Here is a 23,506-nt window from a genome sequence, read left to right as displayed (position 1 = left end):
GAAACAAATGACATAAATTTCATTTTCAAACAGAAAGTATTTTCTGAAGCTGTTGGTTTACGTGCCGTCAAATGAGACTAGTATTACAGCACACTAGTGAGAGGCCAACAGTTTAATCAAAATAAATTCTATTTGAAAGCACATCAAACTATTGGCAACTGTATGAAAAAAGAAGTTACTTCCAACCATCGTCATGGATAATTTAAGCCAAATAGCACTTTGTACAAGGACGTAAATCTCAGCCAATCAAATCTTGGTGCCACGATATTTTCAGATTGCGATTCCATATTGACTGAAGTTCGATGACTCTTAAATAATTATTTTCATTTTCTTATTCATTAAATTCCAACCCCCATTTGGAAAACATTTGCAGATGGTTTATGTGTGAAAGTTAACTTCACCTGCGTATAACCTCCTATATGTCAACTGAAAAGGCGTATGATAAATTCATGTCGAAAGAACATTTACTATTGGGTGGATCAATTATTGGAAATCAAAATGCGGGAGATGTTTTCTATATGGCTTTACTTGATACATTTGATTGAATTGATGTTACCTTGCTATTTTCTTTGTGCTCGTTTAAAAGACATTGAAAAGAAATCTCATTGAATCTTGCAATTGTTACAAAATAGCCTATTAAAATATCTATATCGTAAAAAAAAAAAAATCTCATTGAATCTTGGAATCGTTACAAAATATTAAAATATCTATATACACATTTTTAGTTACACAAGATTCTAAGTAATCCAACAGATAATTGATTAAGTTGTGCCGAATTACAGGAATGTTGAACAAACAGTAGATTCTCAATAATACGGCAGAAATTAAACTAGGTTGTGCTGAGTTGGTATTCCTTTACTTAAGATACAATTATGTCGTGGTAATTTCTGAAAAGTTATTGATACTAGAAGGCAATATTTTGTGTATTTGTGCTGAAAGTCACTGTTTATTTATTAATTAATTTTTGTTTTACCGTCTGTCAGAACAATGGATGTTAGATTATATAGTGAAAATACGACTGCGTTCAGCTATTTACTACATGTTTTAAAAAGTGATGCTTTTCCCATTTAAAATGTTGAGAAATTATTTATGGTGCTTCTAGTAAGTAACACTTAAAAAATGGCATATTGAAAGTTCTCGCTGGAGAAAATGTTTCGAAATCATTATTAGCTGCATCTACAAGAAATCCATATTATTATTATTATTCCATTCCCTAGCGGCACAGGCAATAGGCCCAACAGTGGGAAAACGGAAGGTTAATTATTTACCAACTTTGGCCCTAAGCCGTAATTGGATGTTTTGCTGAGTATTTGCCAACCAGTTACAAAAGTAGCACCTACGAAATTCGGGAAAAATTCTGATTGGGAAAGGGAGGCCGAAACGGTTGGATAAATCATGGCAAACTATTAATTGAACAACATACATATGCATAAAACAACGTAGAACCAACGTATCTTTCAACTTTATTTCTGGAATTACCAATTTCCAACCATATGCCAACCATTAGTGTACGTAGGGCCCACCAAGTGTGCTGCTGGTGTTACTGTTGTATTAAAACAACGTTGAGTCAATGTATTTTTCAACTTTATTTTTCCAATTACCGATTTCCAACCATATGGCAATAATTGGTCTACGTAGAGCTTACCAAGTGTGCTGTTAGGATTACTGTTTTATGCTCTAACACACACAAATGCCTATATCTTCAAGGGCGTGGATGCAAATCTCTTCAAATTTATTAATCTCCCCTAAATTTGCCATTCCTCCTCCAAATTTTACTATTTCTCTTTAAATTTACCACTCTTCCTCTAAGTTTACCACTTCCCCCTCTAAGTTTACCTTTATCTTCTAAATTTACTATTATTTGCTCCAAATTTACCATTTCTTTCTCAATTTATCTTTGTCCCCCAAATTTATTATTCTTTTCCTTAAATTTACAATTCTAATCTAAAATTTATTCTTCTTCCTAAATTTACAATTATAACCTCAAATTTGTTATTGTTTTTCCTAAATTTACCACTTTCGCTAAATTTGTTTTTGTCTTCCAAACTTACTATTATTCGCCCCAAGTTTATGCTTCCTAATTTTACCATTCTCATTACCTTTTACATTTATTTATCATTCCGAAATTTACGTTTGTACCCCAAATTTACAATTATAAGTCTCTAATTTACCATTCTGCCACCAAAATGCCCCTTTCCTCAAATTTAACATTTCCCAGTTTGATTGTGTCATTTTCAATGAAAAATTATACTCCCCAAATAATTTCTTAAGTGCAATCTGCATTCTAAAACCCACCTATGAGTACCACTATTAATATATACTTGTATCCTCTATTGAGAATCAAATTTTAGGATCTCACACCGTCGTTCGATGAAGAAAAGTACAGTTTTGTTTTAGATTTGAATATGAGTGATCCTTTATTTCTGAATTGCTTCTATAAGACCTTGACATTTCTATTCAATTTTGTTTATTTATTTACACTATATTTTACATGTTCAAACTCATCAATTTACATTCTTCATATACGTAAGATGACATTCGAAACACAGATGCAGTTTTGTTCTAGACACTCATACGGGAAAACTAACGTACGATCATCTTTTGACATTTATTTTCAGCAAGGGAAATCGCTTTACACCATCATTCCCTTAGCGAAGGGACAGACACACTTAAAAGAATCTCGCGAATGGATGAAATTGAAAAGCAGTCTAGCGTAAATTACGTGAAGTGACAAGATCATATTCCATATATGTGTGTGAATGTGTGTGTGTGGCTAAACGACGAATCAAAAAATGACGTCACACATCGGTTGCTTAACACAGTAGTCAGTCACTCTTGTTTTCTTGAAGTTGGTGGTACCGTCTTTTCTTTCAAACGGGAGGGAACGGTATACACTTAAAGAAGAAAAAAAGCAAAACAATTTCCCAAGAAAAGCAAAAGAAAAAAGTTTTCATTATCTGTATTGAGACCGACCACTGATTGGTTGCACACGCAACGAGGATTCCCTCCCCTCCCCCACTCGTAACAACAACACCCACCTGATAACACAGAGAATTACCGTATTCTTCTTCTTCTTTTTTTTCTCACACTACTTTTCCCATACTATCTTGCACTTGTATTCCCAGTTTTACTGTAGACTGTGGTGGTGCATGGGTGCTTGGAATCGGAAGAACTAATCTTTTTTATTTTTGCTATTTTGTCGTTTCGGAATGACGGGTCCATGGTGTTTGTTTCTTTTCCCGCTTTTGGTGTCAAGATCAGTGGCGGATCCTCAAGTCCCGCCGGATTCCCCTTATTTGCAGGGCCCAACAGGACAACCTTTCCCCGTGAATCACCAGCAGCCCCTGGTGGAAGGTTTTGCCCCTGCGGATCCGGACGTTCTTGCTTTTCTTAACGAAGTGGACGTTTTAGGATCGGAACAGTGTACGAAAAATGTCTTCGCTCAGTGGAACTTTGAAACTAATGTCAACGAGGCAACACAACTGGCTGCGGTAAGTACACTCTCATAACTATATTTACAGGCGTATATTAATGATAATCTAAATTTAAAAGTAATTGGACAGCATTGTACAAAATCGAATTAATTCACAATATTTGGTAAATTGGTAAATCAGCCTAATATTATGGCAGAATGGAGAATAGTCGATTTTCTTCGTGATAATAAACAAATAAATAAAATATAGTTAAATGACAAATGATCACTGAAAACAACTGAATTCTGAGAACTGGGTTCACCAACTAAGTGTTAAAGGAAATTTAGGGAATGTACATTAACAATTAACCTGGGGCCTCATTCTACACCAGTATTCTGAAACTTTGCGTACCGCAACGCAACTCAAAATAAACATTGACCACCTTATGCAGAGTCGTTTTGTCGTATGATTATCGTGATACTAAAAGTCTGACTACTGCAGGAAAGATATGATAGTAGAACTCTTTAGTATGGCACTATTCACGCGTCAGAACGACTCTGCATAAAGCCTTGAGAATTTTTGGTGGCGAGTCTGTTAAAAAAATGCTGAGGATAGATAATTCCGAAACGGAAGATTTGTGTTACTGACTTCAAATACCTAAATCAATGCGAATATCGCAAACTTTGAATTGATTTGGGATTGCAATGGTTCAATGGTCTAACGCTCATTTCTGGTGCATGGGGTCCCTTGTTCGATACCAGCTCGCACCAACTGTTCTTTGTGGTGGACAAACACAGTATGCTTGCATGTACTCAGGGTTCCCCTGGTCCCTCACACCACTTTCATTCATTCTTGTCATCACCTGAGCCCGTAGACTCAGTGGATAAACGTGGGACGTAACACAAGAATTTCATTTCGTTTCATTTTATGCTGTGTTTATACATACCGATACGGTGGAAGGTCTATGAACTCTTTCTGTCCTTAGCAAAGTCTGATGAATATAGATAATGAAATGAAATGGGTGCAGTTTTACTATACGTATCCAGAGATTGTAAAATCTATGGAAAAATTTGATCGTCTTTAATTTGCCCATTTAATGTCGAGACCAGAACCCAATCAACCCCTGCCGGGCTTCTAACCCGTTGCTACTGTTACTTTTACTCCTTCTACTACTACTACTAGTACTACTTATACTATTGATCCGTATAGTAATACTGCACGATGAAATAAAATAAGTATTACGTTCCACGCTTACTTCCGGCCACGCTAAAGAAGACGGTAATGATTGGAAATGAATGAAAGTGATGGAATGAAAAAAGTAAGAGGAAACGGGAGAACCCCGAGAAAACTCACGTACATTGTTTTGTTCACCACTAACTTCACGTGACGCGAGCTGGAACCGAACTACGAACCCCTGGCACCAGAGGTGAACTCTCTACCACTGAGCCACCGCGGCCTCCGAATATAGATGATGGTTGGTAGAAAGTTTAAAAGTACAATGGAGGAACTTGGAATAAAGTGGAAATTCAGATCGCGTTTATTGAATTGGACTTCATTATTCTTTTTCAGTACTTGGTCTAAGTGAAATGGCAGACACATTTTAGGTTGATGAAATTATATCAATAAAGTTACCTAAGAGTTGAGACTGTCTCGACTCGAAAAACTGCAGTAAAAGTAATGTATCGTCTCAGAAAGTATATTTATATTCGAAAAGCTCCATCTCGGATCTTATTATAAAGATTCTATCTCGTCTCGTTTCGCAACTTTTCATACCAACATGCACACACATTGATGGTTTGTTTACACTTTATCGATTCTATCCAACATCGAGACTGTATGAGACCTAAAGGTGTATAGCTATGTAGATTAATGTGGAATCCGTACTAAATGAGCTTCCATAGGGAATCGAGCTCGTCTCTCCCACTATTGGAAAGAAAATTTGAAGCAAGAACTAATTATGGAAGTCCAAGAATGGAATCTCTGGATTAGCGTTACCTATGAAACGATTAGGATTAGGAATTAGATTTCTGGGCTTTCAGCATCCATGGTCATATTAGCTCGACACTAGGATTAGGATTAGGAATTAGATTTTTGGGCTTTCAGCATCCATGGTCATATTAGCTCGACACTAGGATTAGGATTAGGAATTAGATTTCTGGGCTTTCGGCATCTATGGCCATATTAGTCCGTCACTAGGATTAGGATTAGGAATTAGATTTTTGGGCTTTCGACATCTATGGCCATATTAGTCCGTCACTAGGATTAGGAATTAGATTTCTGGGCTTTCGGCATCTATGGCCATATTAGCCCGTCACTAGGATTAGGATTAGGAATTAGATTACTGAGCTTTCGGCATCCATGATCATATTAGCCCGTCACTAGGATTAGGATTAGGAATTAGATTTCTGGGCTTTCGGCATCCATGGTCATATTAGCCCGTCACTAGGATTAGGATTAGGAATTAGATTTCTGGGCTTTCGGCATCCATGGTCATATTAGCCCGTCACTAGGATTAGGATTAGGAATTAGATTTCTGGGCTTTCGGCATCCATGGTCATATTAGCCCGTCACTAGGATTAGGATTAGGAATTAGATTTCTAGGCTTTCGGCATCCATGGTCATATTAGCCCGTCACGTATGAGGGAGGACGTTTCACAGCGATCACATTATCCGAGGAAGGGGAAAGAAGTAAGCGGCCTGGGACCTGTACGTTAGGTACTAACCAAGCATTTGCCTGGTAAGAATGAGGAAAACCCCAAGAAAACCTCATTCAGGATGGTTGGTATGAAAAGCTATTATACTACTGAGTGTTGCCTATGAAAGGAGACGGGAAGTACCTTTTTAAATTCGAGACGAGACACTTGTTTACCCAAGTCTTACATCTCAAACACTGTTATAGTGTTACACGACTCATAATATAAAACCTAATTAATTGATAAACTGATTGTTCGAACACAATGAACAGCATTTTTCATCATTTGAAGATACACAAATCGGTTTCTGCCTTAAGGGGACAGACTACTAAATATTTTTCAAAACCTAACAATTTTTCTTTTGCCAGTTTTTTGTAAGTGAAAAGAGATAATGAAATGTAACTTACCTCAGTAATAGATAAAGTTTTTCTACGCCCGAAAATACGAATCGGAAGAATTTTCAGTGTTGCCATCCATAGAAATTACAGTGTGACCAGAATTTGAATTACCCAAAAATCTATGTTAAGGCAACGACTAGAAAAATGAACTCAACGGCAATTGGTGACTTATCATGCTGTCTGTGTTCCTTGTTAATTACTTTTCAAATAATGTTTGTATTTTAATTCTATTGTTTATTTTAATTCTATTGTTTATTATTTTGTAATCTTTATTACAAAATAAATACAAATATTATTTAAAAAGTAGTTAACAAGGAACACAGACAGCATGATAAGTCATCAATTGCCGTTGAGTTCATTTTTCTAGTCACTACCATAACCTAGATTTTTGGGTAATTTAAATTCTGGCCACACTGTAATTTTTATGGATGGCAACACTGAAAATTGTTCCGTTACCTATTTTCGGGTGTAGAATAACATTATCTATTACTGAGGTAAGTTACATTTCATTATCTCTTTTCATTTACGAAAATCTGGCAAAAGAAAAATTGTCAGCTTTTGAAAAATATATAGTAGTCTGCCCTCTTAATTGAGAGAAGAATGTCACGTCGTACAAATCAAACTCTTTTCAAGTGGTGATACAGGTGAAACTCCTAGAGTACTGAAAAACACGAGGAACATTAGGGTAAAGCATAACTTTTCAAACATTTCCCCACGATGGGGAACAATTAAAAACCGTCACTAGACATCCGACTGCGAAAAATATAGTATATCCAATGCTGTAGTCCTAAAATTTTCACGGGGTATACGCTGTTTTGTGAACATATATGACTGACATAAAAGACATACGTATGACAAGAGAGAAAGAATTATTTTTAATTAGGGATGTAATACGTATATATTATCATTAAAATATAAAGGCTGCTCCGATACTGTTTTATAGTCTCAAAGCATTTTATGGTATTTTCTGGTTGATACTCCGAAGATAAACCACTCTATTCAAAACATAAATGAGCGTAGGTACGCACATGGAACCAATCCACTGGGAGAAGGAACAGAGAAAATCGTGCTCGATACTAGAAGGAATTAGGAAAAAGAATGGAAATACCAATATAATAATTAAACAATTTTTTTGTATTGATATTCACAAATGAACTCAGCACAAACTTGGAGAGGGAGCTTAGAGTAGCATAGTCCCTAACACTTTTGCCTTTGGCGCTAGCGGTCCTGAGTTCGATTTCCAGTGGGGACACTCGGTCCACAAAATGTAAAAGCTCTTTTAGGCCAGCCATCCTCAGTAAAGTTTCCCGGATTTTCTTCGTTTATATCAGGCAAATGCCGGGATGATACCTAACATAATTGTCTGAAGCCACATCCTTCTTTCCCAATTCCCTGGGCAGTGTGATCGCCGAGGGACGTCATCCCTTATACATGACAGGCTAATATGGCTATAGCTGCCGAAGCCCAGACGTCTAATTTCTAATTTTTAATCCTAAACGAACTTGGAGAGAGATAGGATGCAAATAATCGTTCCATTTTTGTTTCTCTTCTCTCCTCTGGCTTCTTAATGATCTACCCTCGTGATTATATGATTGGCATATGCGTCTTCGGATTGGATACCAGGATTCAATTCCATACGGGGACTCATGTGGTTCAGATTCTAGATTAAGAATCTTGTTTATATAAATCACTTTTGTGATCGTAGACTAGAAAGAATGGATTTTTTTCGCATGATCGATATACTTCAACAGCGGCTAAGAATAGGTTAAACCAGTTGAGAATGCTCCAAGAGCATTGCCAGAGCGATCTTAAAAAGAATTAATTTTTCTTATTAACTTCTACAAGATTTATACCAATTGTTCTAAGTACTTTATTATTATATATTTTTTAAAGAATTCTTGTAATATATCTATCCATTTATAATTTCCTTGAGTTCTAAATTTTTTCCACATATTTTGTTTAAGAGTTCTGTTAAAAGGTTCTATGATATGTTGTTTTACGAACACATATGGTCAAAATGGAGAGCTCAAAATTGAAAAATTCGCATCTGAGACTTACAGCTCCCGAGATATGTCTCCTTAAATCTCCCGAAATCGGAACTTGTTTTGGGTTAAATCTGGGAAACGGTGACCAGTTGTTCAGTGACTACCGGTTACTATTTTATACCAAAATGTTTACCATCCTCTTAGGTATCAACACTAGTATCATCTCTCTATCACTTATCGTTCCCGAGATATAGGTCCTTAAATCTAGCGAAATCGCGACTTTTTTTATTTTATTTTATTTTATTTATTTATTTTTTTTAAGCCAATGTCTCGGGAACAATAAGAGTGACATGAAAAATTCCATCACTTCTTTCAGATAGTTTTTGATGCTCTATCGAATGGAGAGTTCAAAATTCAAAAATTCGCAAATAATAGACACCCACCCACAGACATAGAGAACCCTGTAACGAAAAGCTAGTTGAAAAGAGATATTGTCACTTTATCACTGAAGTAATGACCCGATTAAATAAATAAGTGAATAAACGTAAATATAATAAAAGTACTATTACCTGACCAGGATATTAGTGCGGTTTTTCGTGGAGGACGCTAGTGTAGTGTTTACATCAGTTTCTGGGTAAGCGCGGTGGGACAGGGGAACGGAGAGCGTCACTCTGCAGTGTATCCAACGATTTTCAAAAGTTGCAGTTTACATGTTATAAGTAGCCTAATCTGTTTCGCTTAATAAAGAACTCCATAAATTATATATTTGTTATTGAATGCAGTAATGGTTATTCCTGCAGTAATGCAGATGTATTGTGGATAATGGCATATGCATGGAAATTAACAATTTAAGAACAAGATAGCATACAAGTGAGTTTCTACCGTGTATTAAGCAGATTATATAAAAAAATTGATTACGTTTTATTTGATTTCATTATAAAACAGTAGAAACCTGTAAAACTCAGTAATAAGATGTAATGACTAAAATATTAATTATGGGTTGGTAGCTTAGATACTTGCGCAATATCTTGTAACTGTAAGTTTAAATCAAGTTAAGGCTCGCGATGCTTGTATTTATTTTAATGTAGGTTTATCGATTGACAACTAAATTATTTTCTTGAGTTGTAGCCAAGAAAGAATTCCGATACGTTTCCACTCGAGAACTGTGGAAGTTCTCTCCGTTGGTCTATTGGCTAGCGCATGTGTCTTTGTTGTACGTGGTTCTGTGAGAGCCCAACAATTAATTTTACAATGTTTCACTTTCATTAATCATCTGTCTCCTCTAGCATAAAGAGCATAATCATGGGACGTTAAAATAAAGAAACTTCATTTCATTGTTTCGATTAATGTGAACCCTTTGGGGGAAAAGGAAGTGAAGAAGAAATTTTCCTTAATTTTTTAAAGGGCTACGGGATTGGATAGCTTGTCTTTCGGGATTGCCTTGTAAAACCTGATTACAATGTATCTTTCTTTTAGAATTATAATCGTAATCCAGCCTTTTGGTAAATGTGAAATAAAAGTATCGATAAAACAGCAGCGTATGGGTAATGCAAGCATAAATATCATTGGTTCAATACACAATAAATTCACTACTTTTATTTATGAGTATAGAAATTCCCTTTGAACTCCCTCTGAATTTCTTTCAGACCCTAGGTCTCTTGTGACAAAGAATTAATTCTATTATCTGTTTTCATACACAATATAATTTTGAGACTTGGGAGCCTAGTGTTGTCTTTGTGTCTGTAATACGTAATCATTTGTTGATTGACTTCAGAAGACTGAGTTTAGCCCGTGAGCATAAGTTGCATATAGTTCAAACGTATCAGATGTACGGTCTTGTTTAACAAATCCTGTGTACACATATGAAATTCAAAAACAAAGGTAATCAATCGTCTTTAAACAGCTGTATTTTTATTTCAAGTGTAAGTACTAAAATGTGCTACGTAGATTTCCGGCCAATTGTTTCATCGCCGGTATCTTTGAGCAATGAGATAGCAGTGGAAGACAAACTTCGTTCTTCTAACTTGATATTTTGAAAAACTTACGCAAGTGGTTTTGTTACTTAAATACATATCTATTCACTCTAATCAATTTCAAAAGTACCATTAACTTTATAATAACATAATGAATGTAAGAGTTACCCTGAAAATTTATTTTGTATTTCTTTTTTAATATAAAATTCATTTTTTTCTGAATTTCACGAGCTATAAGAAATCAATTGTCAGCCTCCCCACTTTAAATTTTAATCGCTCCCCTACCGCCTCAATGTAACATTGGGTTTATTTCTTTTAAATATTTTTTATTTAATATGGTAGAAATACTGGATTTTTAAATTACCAAACCATGCTAAATAATGACAGGTTAGATATCAGAGAAATTTATCTTTATCTACCTTCTTAATTAGGTGCGGATCCAAATCTCCTTTGGAGGCGGTTAGATTATCAGTTTCTCTCTCATCAGTCTTTTGCAGCACATCCGAAAATGATCTCAATGCAAATTTGTTACTAAAGGTACTGTCAATCGATCGATCACATGGTCCAAATTGGTAGCAATTTCGAAGACGCCTTATCTCAAAACTACACAATAGAACTTGCTTTAAACAATGAAAGCGCAGTTGCCAAAGTATAACTTTGATTCACAAAGATGAACTTTGAGGTTTCGTTAACAGATGAATTAGGAATTCCTTACACTCTAATGCTACGAAGTTCTCAGTGTTCCTTTGTACAACACCGAGATTAGTTTATTCGCAAGTTATTGTCATATTAATATGGAGGGTGTATGTATTTTTTTTTTTTTTTTTTTTTTTGCAGTCCCTTAAAATGTTCTGAAAATAACTTCCATAACTTTTGAAATTGTGTTTGTCTTAACTTGAACATATGTGTGAAGTGGTTTATTATGAACAGGGCAAAAACAACTGTGATAGATTAATTACAAGTGATCCGGTTAGAAACACTGTTGTTTGTATTTTAGTTCCAAAATCGGCCACCCGCACTCATTCGCTGGTGGACTAATATCCACCTTGAAGCAGATGGTATACTGTAATGCCTAGAATTAATCAGAGGGTATATGGCTTGTGGGAATTGAAGCAGGAATATTCATACTACACGGTACTGACTTCCAATTACTACTACATTTACCAGTTCAATCCAGTTTAATTCAGATACCTTAATAATCATGTTTGAAGCATATGATTTAACTTATGACTTAATAAATGTGGCTACAAATTTGTAGCGATTTCAATCCCACCTGTATTTCGTTTTCTTCCTTCTTTTAAATTTATGTAAAAATTTCATCACGGGTAAACGTTTAACACACTTGTTTTTCCTTCAGTAGTCCTGGCTTCGATTCTTGATTAAAGTACATGTGACTTAGATCGCATAATACTCAATAAGCTCATACCTCATGTAAACTTATTGAAGGTAAGCGTTAAACGAAGTAGCCTTTTCAAAAGTAATGCCGGTGCTGCCTCCTTGTGGCTCGAGTGACTAACGCACTTCATTTCTATGAGTGAGATCTGGAATTCATTTTTCGGATGTTATTTTAAACAGTGTTGAGACGGACATTAAACTCTAATTAATCCAATTTAAATCCATTAATAACGTCCTGTGGCTAATAGGTGGGTCTCCAATTATGAATAAAATCGACACTAACAGGTGTGAAAGACCATTGGTTACTTGAAAGCCCTGGAATTTGTGCAAAAAAAAAAAAAAAAAAAAAAAAAGAAGTAAGAATGTCACGTGCACATCTCCTGAAGGAATTTGGTTTGTACTCCTATGACGTGAAGATTTCTCAATTAATATTGAAACCGGAAGAGGTAGTAGATTTCTACCATTTCCGGTATTAGTAGAGGGATTAGAATGGAGATGGAATATATTCTTGGGATGTTTACTTGAATGCAGAAAACAGCTTTTCGTTATGTGTTACCGTTTTTATTCTATTGTGATCAACGTTAAAACCGGAAGTGGTTGATTTTTCCACTTGCGGTGAGTGGATCACCTGCATTATGTTTTGACCCGGTAAATCCTGGCCAAGCAGTTCTTGAGATATAGTGTCTCTCGGACAGACAAACGGAGTAATATGTTCCCAGGTTCTCGGAAACTTCATCGAAAACGCAAAACCAATATTAAATTGGCCGGAACACCGAGGGAGAAAAGAAAAATCTTCAATTGATAAGAAGAATAAAATAAACTGGTAAGGACATTGTCTGAAAATGAGTCGCTTTCTGCAAGATATGATTGAGGTTCGGTGGAAGGTAAATGAGAGGAGGGGAAAAAAGGCTACAAGTGATGAACGGAATTAAGACGTATAATTGTCATGTCAATAGGAATTGGTCCACTGAGGACTGTAGTACGTGGAACCTCCTGAATTTAATAAGCAACCTGCCATGATATAGAATCCTCGCAATGATGAGTATATAGGTTCGATTCCTGATGGAAGATCATAAATTTCGCATTCCATATTCAGCTGTAGGTTCTCGTAGCATCTATGCTGAAAAGATACGCTACGTAATGTCCCACCTTTGAACGAATTCTGAAGCTAAAACCGTTCTTAGTTGTTAGAAATGAGATTGATTGACGATGAGGTTACAATCTAGTCTTAAGATTGAGAATCTAAAATTACTGCAAGATTAACGTTAAGTGAGATTGTTGGATTAACATATGACGTCATGTTGAGAAAACTCTTGCTTCCAGCTGCGTCTCCACTAAACAGATAAAACTTCTGAAGTTGTTGTAGAAAAGCTATTAGCAAGATTCAATCGCATAAAATTAACAAGTAGTGGTATCATGTGTTATATTTTATCAATTATTATTGAAACCGGAAGTGTAGTAGATTTCAACCATTTTCTATCTGAAAGATTACTATGAAGACAAAATACAAATATATTCCTCGAATGCTTAATTGATTACAGAAAACCACTTTTCGGTATCTATTTATCATTTTTACACCATAGCAATCAGGAGCCACGGTGGCCTTGTGGTAGATCGTTCACCTCTGGTATGTGGGGTTCCTGGTTCGATCCCAGCTCGCGTCAAGTGGACTTTGTGATGGACAAGTCTCGGGGTTTTCCCGTTTCCTCCCCCTTCCTTTATTCCAACATTACTTTCAGTTCTCACAGCACCGTCTCCTTTAGCCTAGCCGGCATAAGCCGTGGAGCGTAAAACTTCATTTATTTTCTATAGCAATCAAAATGAAAACCGGAAGTAGTTGAATTTTGTCATTTCCGGTTTGAATATAGAGTTAAAAAGAAGTTGGCACCTATACTTACAACGCAAAATCCATTGCAAAATACAGATCCTCACTATCTCTTATCATTTTTACTCTATGTAGATCAATATTGACCGGAAATAGTAGTGGATTTATATCACTTCCGGTTTTAGTAGAGGCTTGAGGATGAACTACATTCGTGAGAGGATTAATTGTTTGCAAGATTCCGTTCCCGGCGGGAGCTCAAGTGGTTCGGATTCCACGTTAATCAGTAGATCCACGTCTGATATAGCCTCGCTGCTGAACGGGACGTTAAACTCAAAATCGAGTCAACTCAATTGTTTGCAGGAAACTGCTTTTTGCTATCTACTACAATTTTTTGGCCCTATAGTAAACAACGTGAAAACTGTAAAAGTTTTTTTTTTTTTTTTTTTTAATTACCAATTCTAGTTTGAATATCACTCTATTGACTACGGAAACCCAATTCTAATTTTTGATCCTCTATATTCCGGCTAAAATTTATGGTGATCCATTAAGTAGTTATTGAGTTTTTTTTTTTTTTTTTTTTTTTTTTTGTCTTCTGGACGGACAGATAGACAACTAGGGTAAATAGGCATATATAATAGTTTTATTAAAACAAACTCATTTAATAACCAGAATTTATCGGAAATGATTATTGTCTGACAGGCTGTTCTAAGTCGAAGGCAACTTCTAGCCTACTCATTTTAACGGAGCCAGGCGAGGGCACTAAGCCAGTTAGACAAGGGTAAGGTGGTTAGTTGCTTTCTCCTGTAATTCAAAAAGCCCTTATGAGAACCTCGATGTTAAAGGTTAATTCACACATAGTGTGTTGTTTCCGCGCCGTGCCTCGTCTATGCCCTGGCCCACGAAGGTTCCTTTCAGACTTTAACACTATAAATTCATTGGCTTGTCTTCTTTCTTAATTCTGACATGACGTGCCGTGCCCGTGCTGTTCCGCTGGCATGTTCCGACAGTGCCACCTTCGAAACACGACGGCCGCGTTGTTTCGGCTTTCTTCGGAGCACTCGAATCGACATAAAGTTAGCCAGAACCAATCAGAAATGTCTTACTTCTTGCAATTTATCTCGAAAATTGTTTAGAAAACAGAAGCGACATGGCATGGGAACAGGTATGTATGAATGGTCGCGTCCATGGCACAGATGGAGCATGGTAGAGCACGGCAGTCTATGTGAGAATTGGCTTTACAGCAAGAGTAGAGGAATAGGTTGAAAATTATCATTAGGGATACTACGTATGCGACAACTGATTTCGTAAATTACTAAGTCTCGTTTCGTCTAGATCTTCTCGTCTCGTTTCGTAAATTAGTAAGTCTCGTCTCGTCTCGATTCTCGAAGAAATTTTAGTCGCGACAAAATATACGAGCTAAAATATAAGCACACGTAGCTAAAATATCAGCCAGAACATTATGACTACCTACCTAATTGTCAGTATATCCATCTTTGGCATGGATAACAACGGCGATGCGTCTTAGCATGGACGCGTGATACTTGGTAGGTCGCTGGAGAGAGTTGGCACTACATGTGCACACACAGGTCACCTAATTCCCGTAAATTCCAGGGAAGGAGTGATGCGCTCTGACGTCACGTTCAATCACATCCCAAATGTGTTTGATTGGGTTCAGATCCGGCGAGTTGGGAGTCCAGTATATCACTTCAAACATCCGAGATTCATGTAGGAATTCATATAAGCCCATCTTCAAAATTTGGCAACACTGTACACCATGAGTTTATAGTTATGGTTATACACATAATTAGATTTTCTACATGTTATAATTTGCGTTCCTTGCCGTTTAACAAAACTCCATTTTGTGCTTAGTTGGCAACACTACATTACATATGATGTTATTGAGCATGTCTGTGAGTCAATATTTGTTTACTATACTGTTGTGTAAATGTCATTTTGATTATTTTAATCATTTTGAAGTTCTTTCTGTGTCAGTGTATCTTTTGCATTGCTATCGTCACATGATTCTAGATTCTTCTTTCCTCTGTATCTCCTGTGTTTTTGGGTGTCGGCCCGTAAAATTTTGGATTTCTCACTTTTCTTCACTCCTCTATCGATTGCACGTTGTTTGATTGGCCAACGATACTATCAATATAAAATAAGATGTTCTCTTGTTAATGTAGGCTAAACGATACAAGATCTTATAAATTACTGTCACTTGTATCTTCACAGTTACGTGCGAATAACTATTCCTCATCTACAAAGATCTCTGACGTCATATAATCAAGGAACTGTATTCTTACAGAGGTAAAGAGTTATTACAAAAACATACTATTGTAACATTGTAATGTACTATTGTAATTATAATAACTTCTAGGAAAAACAAGTCGAACTTGCGTCAATAAAGTAAGATAAAAAATGTTACGTAACTAAAAAATTAGAACGTAATTCTAAAATATCTTATGATAACGTCTCAAACCAGTTTTTTTTCTTTTCTTCTAAATGCTTCTTGTTAATATAATACTTACAGGTAGAACTTGTCTGAAGAAAATTATCTATCAGTTAAAACGAAATACCATTTCCTGTAACAACTTTTCGAAAATATTATGTGGGAAAGGAAACAAAGAAAGAAAATCAAATTAGTGTAAATCCGTTTGAATCATAATTTATTCCACATAATACCTGAAAAAGTAGTATTATGAAGTAAAATGAATAATTTATTATTGAGAAGTTTGTAACAAGTAAGTGTTTTACATAGATAGCCGAAAATTTCAGTTAAGCAAAATCTTTAATACAAGATGTTTAAAATTTCTCCCATCACAAATCTCCAAAGAAACAAATATTAAAACGTGATTAATATACGATAATTTTTAAAATGAAAAATTATCATCGCAACTTTCCTTACTGTACTATTTTATGAAGAACTACTTGCTACTGAAATTACAAACTTTATTTTTTTAAAAAAATACTAAAGAGCAAGACTGCTTAACTATTAAAAAGGGGTTGATGTGCGTATAACAACACATACATAACGAAGCTATTTGGCTAGGTTTGAAATTTAGGAATAGTATGAAAATAAATGTTAGAAAGACAAAAGCCATGGTGACTGGAACGAAGCGGTTTATGTCAAAAATAGAAGTAGGAGGGGAGAAAATAGACCAGGTGACTAGATCTCTCGGTACTATTATTAGCGATAATATGAAGTGCGAACGTGAAAAGAAAAACAAGAATGAAAATGGTAAAAAGACTTTAGAAGGAAAAAGGTCTATTTTTTGGGAGCTTGCACAGAGTTAAGAAAAAGACTCATAAAATGATTCTTATGGAATATTGTACTATATGGAACAGAAAAATAAACATTACGCAAAAGTGCTGCAAAATAACTGGAAGCTTTCGAAATGTGGGTGTGGAGAAGAATAGAAAGAATTAGCTGGGTCTAGTGGAATACGAATGAGATGGGCTAGAAAAGAACAATTTTAGGTACTATTAAGAAGAGGAAGAGAAACTAGTTGGAACGTTTGCTAAAAAGAAACTATATCATGAAGGATGTGCTAGAGGATATGGTGGTAGGAAATAGAGGGAGAGGATGAAGAAGACTACAATTAATGGACGATCGTACGTGAAGATGAAGAGATAAGCTGAAGACCGTAGAGCACGGAAGCTTCTCTGTTGCCAAATGACCTCCCAATGATTGAAAAATACTTATCATGATGATGATTAAAAAACAAAACAAAAGACAAAATGTATATGTGGGAAGAATGACGTTCATATAGTCACGTAAATATAATGTTTCTGGATACAAATAGTTTTTATGCAGTGTAGCTCCGACGAATACCATAAGGTTGCTTGCATAAAATACCAAACATATGCACTCCTCAAGTTTCCAACAAGCAACCGAGCGACAAAGCGTATGAAGGACCCGAGCCAGGGAAATATAAGCACGAAAAACGAGTACTCGAATATTTCGTTTGCATTTCAAGTTTGTTCAAGCCCTAGGACATTCAGATTATGAAGGCAATACTCTCCTATGAATCAGGGGGGTGGCTTAGTGGTAGAGCGTTCATCTCCCGTGATTGGGGTCTCTGGTTCGATCTCAGCTCCTGCCAAGTAGGCCTTGTGGTAGACAAACACCGTCTTAATGGGTCTTTATCTGGGTTCTCCTCTTTCCTCGCACCTTATTCATTCCACCATTGCATTCATTTCTCATCATTACCGTCTCCTTTTACCTAGCCGAGATAATCATGGGACGTAAAAGTAAAAGATTTAATTTGTCTTATGAATCTGATACGAGAGACGAAAAAGATTTCAATTTTCTTTCATATAAAACATCTCTCCTCTTTCTGTGAGTACTCGAATTCCCTTCACATTGTAAAACATGTGTACTGGCCCTCATCGCTGGCTCTGTTTTAGTAACAGACGTGGCACGTACCTTTCGTACACGGAACCTTGAGGTCGATTCCCGGTGGGAGAGCTTTGAAATTTCAATATATTCCAGTGAATCGGATTCCGCCTTAAATTGTCAGTTTCCCTATGATACTGAAAAGTTTAAGAAAATACAATTCAACTAATCAATTCTACTTTTTAAGGCAAAAAATATTAGAACAACAACATATAAATCAGCGTGTATATGTGTATATTTGTAGAATTCAGCGTCGTGGTTGGGCAAGCATTAATACCCGTATCTGGGTCCCCTAAAAAAAAGTTGTTTTTCTAATTCTTGGACCCCTCTTTCCATCTTTTTCTTACTCTTTATGGGCCCCCGGAGCCTGTGGGCCTTCCCGTACGGCAAAGTCTGCGAGGCCGTTAGTTACCCTCCTGGACCCACTCCATACATGACAAATTAATTAAGGGGACAATAAAAGGCATACAAATAAATATTATTTTTACTTAAAGGGGCCCACGACTCAGTTTTCTTTTATTTACTTTTTGTGTGTGTTGTTTTGTTTATGTAATGTAATGAATCTGTTTTACCCTGAGAGCTCCTTCGTGGCTAAGCGGTTAGCGTACTCGCCTTTGGCGTGGGGGAACCGGTTTCAATTCTCGGTGGGAGCACATGTGGTTCGGATTCCACGTTAATCAGTAGGTCCCGTCTCATATAGCCTTGCTGCTGAAAAGGACGTTAAACTCAAATTCAACTCAACTCAACTGTTTTACATTGTATGCTTCATTTATAATTTCATGTTCGTATCGTATATGGAGTAAGAAAATTTTGTCTTAAAGTGGGCCCCCATCGAACGGCTGGAGCTTCTTTGGGGGAGGGTAGTTGTCCCTCCTGCCCCCACAAGTTACGGCCCTAGTACAATTATTATTATTATTGAATAAAATTTGTCAGATGTTGACCACACTTTGTACAATAGTAGATTTTGTTGACCTTGGTATGTGTATGAAATCTTATAGAGCAGCGTTTCCCAACCGGTGTGCCGCGAATGGGCCGATGGTGTGCCGCGAGGAAATCGAAACAAAATTGTTAATTCTATAGGAATCAAATTGCAAGACATAGGGAAAAATGTATATTTGTATTTCACATTACTATAAACCTCTACTATAAATCTACAAAAGTTTCATACAGTGTTACTTTTCAGTACATTTTAATATTGAGAAAAGTATTTGTTATCATTGGCATGACCATTATTGCTTTATTGTTGTTGCAGTTTATTTCCTAACTTGAAAGTTTAAAATATCATTCAATCCTTTTGACAAAGCAAACATACATACAAATTACCTAATTTGTGTTTTAAAAGTACAAGAGATTTGTTTATTCGTTCGTTATTTATTGATCTTCGTTTTTAATGAAAGATTTTATATAGTTTTCGAAAGAGGAAGTGAATATTTAAAAATCCGAGTCCTATATTTCAATGCAATTGTTTACTATTTTTAAATTAGAATGAAAAATAAGCATAATGATTTACCACAAAGGAAAACCAGTCATCGAGCTTTCTTCTCTGTGAGATCAGTAGGTCTAATCATAGAAAAAAAATCACGGTATTTCATATTTACAAATAATAATAATGTCTATATATATGAATGTGCCGCGAGAATTCAAGTTACACCTGTAGTGTGCCGCAAGTTGAAAAAGGTTGGGAAACGCTGTTATAGAGCCTTAGAGATTGGATTTAAACTTACTTAATCAACTTGTCATACAAGAAATAATTATTACTTAGAAAAAAAGCCGGAACAAATCCGTTAATTTTAGGTGTAAGAAAGTGACTAATGAGACAATTGATTAGAGATGGTTCGGTTTGATATGAGTTTAGCATCTCTTTCAACAGCGAGGCTGTATGAAAAAAGGATCTACAGCTTTATGAGCGATCCGAACTATATGAACTCGCCCTGGAAATCGAACCCAGGTTTAACGTAAGACGCACACGATAACCACATACATTTTTCGAGACGTGAAGTCACTTCTACAAGTGCCGAGACTTAGGATTATTCCTGATGAAGTAAGCATTAATATTTGGGGTTCTAAAAATATATGGAGTTGGGCCCCGAACTAAAATATGAAACTTGGAGCTTCGTAGAATTAAAATCTTAATAGAAGTTTTTGTTACTTGTAGGAGTCCCAATTTGCGTTTTACTAAAGTAAGGCCCAGATAACATTTATTCATCTTAGATAAATATATTTACTTCAGATGATGGGGCAGCAACAGTACTTTATTATTATTATTATTATTATTATTATTATTATTATTATTATTATTATTATTATTATTATTATTATTATTATTATTATTATTATTATTAATAATAATAATAATAATAATAATAGTAATAATTAGTTCTTTCGGAAACAGTATCATGGGCCCATTTCATGCTTCACAAATCAAATTAAAGATCTAATATTTGGCACAACTTAAAACCTTGAGAAATATATGAGTTTCCTAATACAGTGAAACCTCTCTAAAGCGGACAGCCGTGGGGAATCAAAAATTGTCCGCTATAGAGAGGTGTCCGCCTTAGAGAGGTTTCAATATTTTCTTACGTAAATTAATAAACAAGGTAATGGGTGATATCAATAAAAATAAGTAACTACTCCTGAGAAGTCCTGTTCGAGAATCGGAGTAACTACACCTGGAGTAATCTCCTCCCTCAATTTCGTATCAATAAAACAAACCACTACTCAGGTCGAGTCTGCTCCAGATTTATGAACGTTTACTCGCGCTTCGTCTGCACGTAGCACTGAGTCGTATCAATAAAAGAAGTAGTTACTCATTTCTCCTGTCCGTCGCGCGGTCATTTCGTTGTTTTTAATCTATGGCGTAATATCCTAAACGCCGTGGAACGGGCAAGTAGCAACGACAGTTTCAATCAAAGTGCATTTGTGGATATTGTAAAAGAGTTTCCAGTGGTACTTTCAAAGCCACAGCTACCATAAAGTAAACGAAGGAAAGCCGAAACTTTGAAGGCAATTACGGTGAAATACAACGAAATATCAAATACATCTATGACTGAGACACAAATCCAAAAGAGAATCTTTAATATTCGAGCGAGAATAAAACAAAAATAAAAAAGAAGGAAAATAAAAAACGGGAAACAAGAAAATAATACTGAAACCATGGGGATGAACCTATTGGAGCTGATGGATGTTGATTCAAATCCAGCATCAAGATTAACACGACAAGCGCATATCACGTGTTGTCCAAGGTCTTTGTACATTTTTTGGCTTTAAGAACGAAATCAGACACTTGGCTCCTTTGTTTCTTGAAAAAAAAAGTCCAGCCACTTACGTCATAAAGCACGTCCATCTAATTGCGTTTTCCCCACCATACGTGTCCCCTTTCGCCTTGACATAAACAAAATATATTCTCATGTATACATCCTTCCTATCAACGTTGAGTTGACTTGATTTTGAGTTTAACGTCCTTTTCAGTAGCGTGCCTATATGAGACGGAACGCACTGATTAACGTGGAATCGAACCCCATGAACTCCCGCCGGGAATCGAACGCGGGTCTCCTATGCCAAAGGCATGTACGCTGACCGCTTAGCCACGAATGAGCTCTTCCTATTAACGTATTCGTCTCCAAAATACTAGGGTTCTTTATTGCCACGTGTGTATAGTCCGATAGTACCCGGAAATGTATATTGTTCTTGCCACTCTGGCTTCGCTGTTTGCATATTACACACACTTCCGGAAACAATCCATTTTCAGATTTCGCAACAATCGCATCCGTTACACTTGTAGTAGTCATAGACATAGTACTTTGAGCCACACCAGATCCTCTAACATTCCGACATGGAATCCCGGATCACTCACGTAACGCAAGAAAACCCGTATCTTTTCGTCATTACGTAGTGCACCACCCCAAATTTCGGTTGATTCTCCTTAAAAAAAAAAAAAAAAAAAAAAAAAAAAAAAAAAAAAAAATGTTGCGCTAACCACTACATTTTCTTTCATAAACCTATAATGCTTTTTGTAATCTCCATTTCCAACATTTCTATGTGGTTTATTAGTTTTTCTACGTAGCAAAACAATCATATACTGTCATATTTCGCACGGAGTCACCTATTGAGCTTGCTCCACAAATTTGGAGAAGTTACTAGCATCACAGAGGAGTCTTGGATTTTTATTGATATCAAACGCGGTGTGGTTACTTGGCTTGAGATTAAAGGTGTGGTTACTTCAAAAGGGCGGGGCTTCTTCGAGGTCAGCCGAGACGACTAGTGCTCAGTTCTCTTTTTATTGATACCAATGCGAGTAACTACTACAAAATTGGAAATAATGAGTAACTTCTCCGTTTTACTGATATCACCCAATATGCAATTAGAAAAAAAAAATATTTTTGCATGAATGATGTATTTATGAATATTACCAAAATGTTAGTGTACCTGCATTATTTTGCTCCATGCAATTCGAGGCACAACATGGGAATAAGATGTTATAGTTCTTTGCACTTTACACTTATCGCTACTTACTATGTTTTCGGTGTGTTGCTTTAATTACTAAATGAATTGTAGTCCACGAATGACTTTTTTAAAAGACAATATGCGTGCCCGTGGTCAAAAATACCAAACTTGTCTTCTGTTTGGTTAGAGATTCCAGAGGGACAGTAGAATGATGTGTCATCTCAAACAGTGGGCAACTGTCAATCACTTTTGTTTCTGAAACAGGTTGGGTGGGAGTGGAATGCAAGCAAAGGATATAAGGGTGTTGTGAAACAAAGACCCTTCCTCTGGGTTGCTGAACAGACAGTTGAGGAGACAAAATGTTGTCACACCCACATGTTCTTCCTTGGTGACATACGTATGAATTACTAAAGGTGTATTTTTACTGCACTTTCCAACTTGTTTCTAGAGAAAGTGTCCGTAATACGGAGGTAAATAATACCTATAAAAGACAAGAAAGACTGTCCGTGTCCGTACTAGAGAGTGTCCACTTTAGAGAGGTTTGCCAATATGTTTTTTCCTATTATATTAATAGTGTTTGGGGATTACAAAATATGTCCGTTATGGGAGGTGTCCGCTTTATAGAGGTGTCCGTTAGTAGAGGTTTCACTGTAGTAGACATTTTACTGAAACGGGCCCAGATCTAGTTGTAGCACCATTTAAGATTTTTTAAGGCAGCCTGTGAACCTATTCCATGCTTCATTATGCATTCATGCTGATATCATATAATTTGAAGTAGCAAATTTTTATCTTGAAGTGCCACACTCCTCTTTGAATGGCGGGGAGCTTAAACAGAGGTGCAATTGTTCCCTGGTTTCCTACAACTTACTATCTGACTTCCATGACACATTTTCTAGACGAGACACCATGAACTCTTGTCTCGTGCTCACTTCTACAAGTAAGATCTAATCACCTGTAATTAGGATCAGGAATTAGATTCCTGGGCTCT

At 36.2% G+C, this 23,506-nt stretch overlaps 1 protein-coding gene across 1 annotated transcript in view; it reads left to right on the top strand.

The window, feature by feature from the left end:
• Positions 1-2,916: 2,916 nt before the first annotated feature.
• The window catches only part of Ance-3 (angiotensin-converting enzyme Ance-3), a 171,737-nt gene continuing 151,147 nt past the window's right edge, over positions 2,917-23,506 (top strand). Inside the window, exon 1 of the mRNA XM_081749285.1 lies at positions 2,917-3,491. Coding sequence (XP_081605411.1) covers positions 3,210-3,491 — 282 coding nt within the window. The 5' untranslated portion in view covers positions 2,917-3,209. The remainder of the gene's footprint in view (positions 3,492-23,506) is intronic.

This window comes from Thermobia domestica, chromosome 2 (assembly GCF_964235325.1).
Source record: "Thermobia domestica chromosome 2, izTheDome1.hap1.1, whole genome shotgun sequence".
Taxonomy (NCBI): domain Eukaryota; kingdom Metazoa; phylum Arthropoda; class Insecta; order Zygentoma; family Lepismatidae; genus Thermobia; species Thermobia domestica.
This window is presented reverse-complemented; position numbering and strand designations above follow the sequence as displayed.